Below are 3,405 nucleotides of genomic sequence, written 5' to 3' on the forward strand. Positions count from 1 at the left end.
TAACGTTAAAAGATAGATGTAGTATGATTATATGTTTGTAAAGGTCCATAGAGAATCCTCGCTGTAACTTCAGCTTGTTAAAAAACATTACCCAAAAAAAAAAATGGTTAATCATTTTTTAATTATTTTTCTGTCACCTCTCACCATATACAGCAACATGATTGTATTCGTATACAGCAATAGAAACCAACATATGTCGCCATTCCCCCCTTATGACCAAAAACAGGGTGTGCGCGCGTGGCATTATTTATATACAATAGTTTCTAGTAGGGGCGCTCGTCGTCCTGGTAAGAAGGATCGTAGTTGCAAATGACATAGTTTTGTCCATTCTTGCACTTTGAAATGCCACATCCAACATAAGTAGTTTTGCCCCATATCACACCAAGGTAGTGGCCACATTCATCTCGGACACATTTGTTTTGCTGGTAGTCATAGAATTCCTTCTCGGTGACCCAGTATTTGGTAGCGGCTGCACCGGTCATGCCATCACCGGAGGCCAAGTTCTCGCCGTAAGGCCCCATTGAGTGCTCCATTTGGCAGTCCTCGATTCTTTTGTCGGCATAAGCTTGAGCGTACTCGGCTATGGTCTCGTTCCATTTGAGAAGTCCATTGCCAACCTCGGCGCGAGCTATGTTGTGTTCCCTGATGAAGCCATCGATCTCTTCTTTGGGTAGGATTGCGGCGACATGCGTCATGATGATTGCGATGGTGAAGAAGCCCAAAATAAGCTTGACGTTGAACGCCATTTTGTATCTCGATATGGGGTCGGTTTTGTTGTATAGTAGAGGACGTTGAATTGATAGCTGTTGGTTTGAAAGGAGGAATGCAGATAGGGTTATATTTATAGAGACAAAATAATAGTAGGGTGTCACAAATAGGCCTTAAGAAATGGGAGGTTGCATACATTTCGATTCTATATATAGATAAAGCGGTAGAGGACGGGTAAATAAAGAGAGAGAATAGAATAGACACTAATTAAGAATTGACAAGCTACTTAATATTAACGTCTAGTGGTATTTATCTTTATTTGTAATTGAGAGATTTTAGGTTTGATTCTCCCTAAAGACGACAAACAATAGAAAAAATAGAATTTGGTTTGGCTCACTAAATTGTTTTTAGCTTGCATATTTTTGGGTTTCCTTTTGCTTGTCCGGAGTATTTTTCAAGTGGTTTACCTAGTTAAGGATTTTTCTGATATCATCCCTTATAAAAATGTTCTGCTAATGTACTTATTATGTTGGATAAAAACCCATCTATGTATAAACATTCAATAAAAACCAAAAATTTAAATAAATTGCCACATAAAAAAATAAGTAACCTATTAATATAAGATTTTTACAACTTATGCCACAACATTCTCTAACTTTTCTCATACACCCATTCTTAGCCAACCATTATGGTTAACATTTTTAACAATTTCTTTTCTTTGTTTAATCTAAACTGCATATTAATAAAACATTTGTCAACCAAAAACTAATAAAATTACTATTATACCCTTTAATACAAAACTGAAGGGAAATATTTGGAAAAATAACAATGTGGGCATTAAAGTAATTTTGTACAAACAAGTTTTTTCTCTTGTTTTTCTTTACCTCACAGCTATGTCACTTTATCAATACCTTCTATGCTCATTCTCTCATTCTCTCTCTTTCCTAACTACCAACCCGTATTTTTCTGGGGTGCCTGCCAACCAGTTAAAAACAAATAACTCTTCTCATAAATAAATTAAAAAACAAATATTTAAAAATATAAAAAATATATTTCTCAACACACAGAGTATGTGACCTTTGCTAGTAATGAATTAATATAATGCATTACCATATCTCTTAGCTATATAACTTTAGATAAATTATTTTGCGAACATATAAACACCTATATAATAGTAAAACATAAACTAGAAGATACATTTTTTGAAAAGTTAAATTGTAGGTAAATTATATTCATACAAAAATAAAATTGTAGACACATTATTGTTGTAAAAAAGATAAATTTTTTTATATAAAAATGTAGATACATTATTATAGCATAGTAGGTAAATTATTTTCATATAAAATAAAAAACTAGGTAAATTATGACATACCTGGACCTGGAATGTCCACCTAAACTCCGAATCGAGCTATGTTGGCCAACACCCAGAAAGTGACGATGCCATAAAGTGTAGTGAGGTAGAAAATGTGAATAAATTTAAACCTAAAAATGCCTAAATGCAAGAGTGCGCATGTGAGCGAGAATGAACCCATTTCGCATGTGATGTTAGCGGATAAGTAAAGTACAGTAAAATTAGAATGAGAATTAAACCATCGAAGGTAATCTCCTTTTCGAAAACGTAATAACCCCTCGCCGTAAAACAAGTATAACTTCCAAATATATATACATATAACATGAAAACACTTACCGTAAATAGAAATACTTTAGAAATACGATAAGTCACAATATTTTACATATAAAATATTTTGTGGATGCAAATTTCTTCGTCCTTGTTCTTGGACAAAATTGAACCTACAAAACAAACAACATCTTAGGTCAAGGCCAAAAGCCTCACATGCCCACGATGAATTGGGGGGAGGGGGGGTGAGTCTTTGGCCGAAGAACCTCCGATGCGAAAGTTAGAATTTTGAGGGAAAAGTGTTTGGAGAATTTAGGGAATTTAGCAAGAGTGTAGAACTTAGGTTTTTAGAGAAAATGGAGTAGTATATATAGGGCATGGCCAGACCCCTTTGGAGAGATGGTGACCGGCTTTTTTGTGGCATTTTGGGGTGTAATTTGTAGTTAATTAGCCAATTAATAGATTAATTAGGTAATAATTCAATTAATTAGCTAATTAATATAATTTGTAAGGAATGTTTTGGGGGTTACCTTGTGGAGGAGATTTGATGAGGATGGATGAAATAGGTTTTGAATGAATACCTATTTTGGGCACTTTTGACTTGATTGAGGGATGATTGTCCATTGCTCGCGTGTAGGAGTTCCAGTGTTCCTTGAGGGTAATTTTGTCCTTTTCACCCTAGAATCCATGTGTCGCCTCCATATTTTGCTCCAAAAATGCCCCCACACCTGCTAGGTTGCTCGCAAGAAAGTGAAAGGGAAATAATGAGATTTATAGTGGGATTTCTAGTGACTAGCTTGCATATACAATTCTAAATTTATATACATAAGCAACGGAAACATATTATCACATATTATCAAAGCTACAATCATGCAAATCCCCTTCAAGAAGCATAGGTTCATATATGATGCATCAAACAAAATATTGAAGAACAAAGTGAAGGTTGAGTTTTATACCTCTTGATCTAGACTTTAGACAAAGGATGGACCACCTCCAAGCTCTTTGTTCTTGGAACTCCTTGAGTCTAGCCTCCCTCCTTGATTTCTCCACTTTGACAGATTTGGAACTCCTTTGATTCT

The 3,405-nt window shown here is 35.0% G+C and overlaps 1 protein-coding gene across 1 annotated transcript; it reads right to left on the minus strand.

Annotated features, from left to right (window-relative positions):
• LOC137730249 (basic form of pathogenesis-related protein 1-like) lies at window positions 1-807 on the minus strand. The gene has a single exon (XM_068469309.2). The coding sequence runs from the start codon at window positions 744-746 to the stop codon at window positions 264-266; it is 483 nt and encodes a 160-aa protein (XP_068325410.2). The 5' UTR covers window positions 747-807; the 3' UTR covers window positions 1-263.
• Between the last annotated feature and the right edge of the window lie 2,598 nt (window positions 808-3,405).

The sequence above is a fragment of the Pyrus communis genome, chromosome 10 (assembly GCF_041283825.1).
Source record: "Pyrus communis isolate YQ-2024b chromosome 10, ASM4128382v1, whole genome shotgun sequence".
NCBI lineage: Eukaryota > Viridiplantae > Streptophyta > Magnoliopsida > Rosales > Rosaceae > Pyrus > Pyrus communis.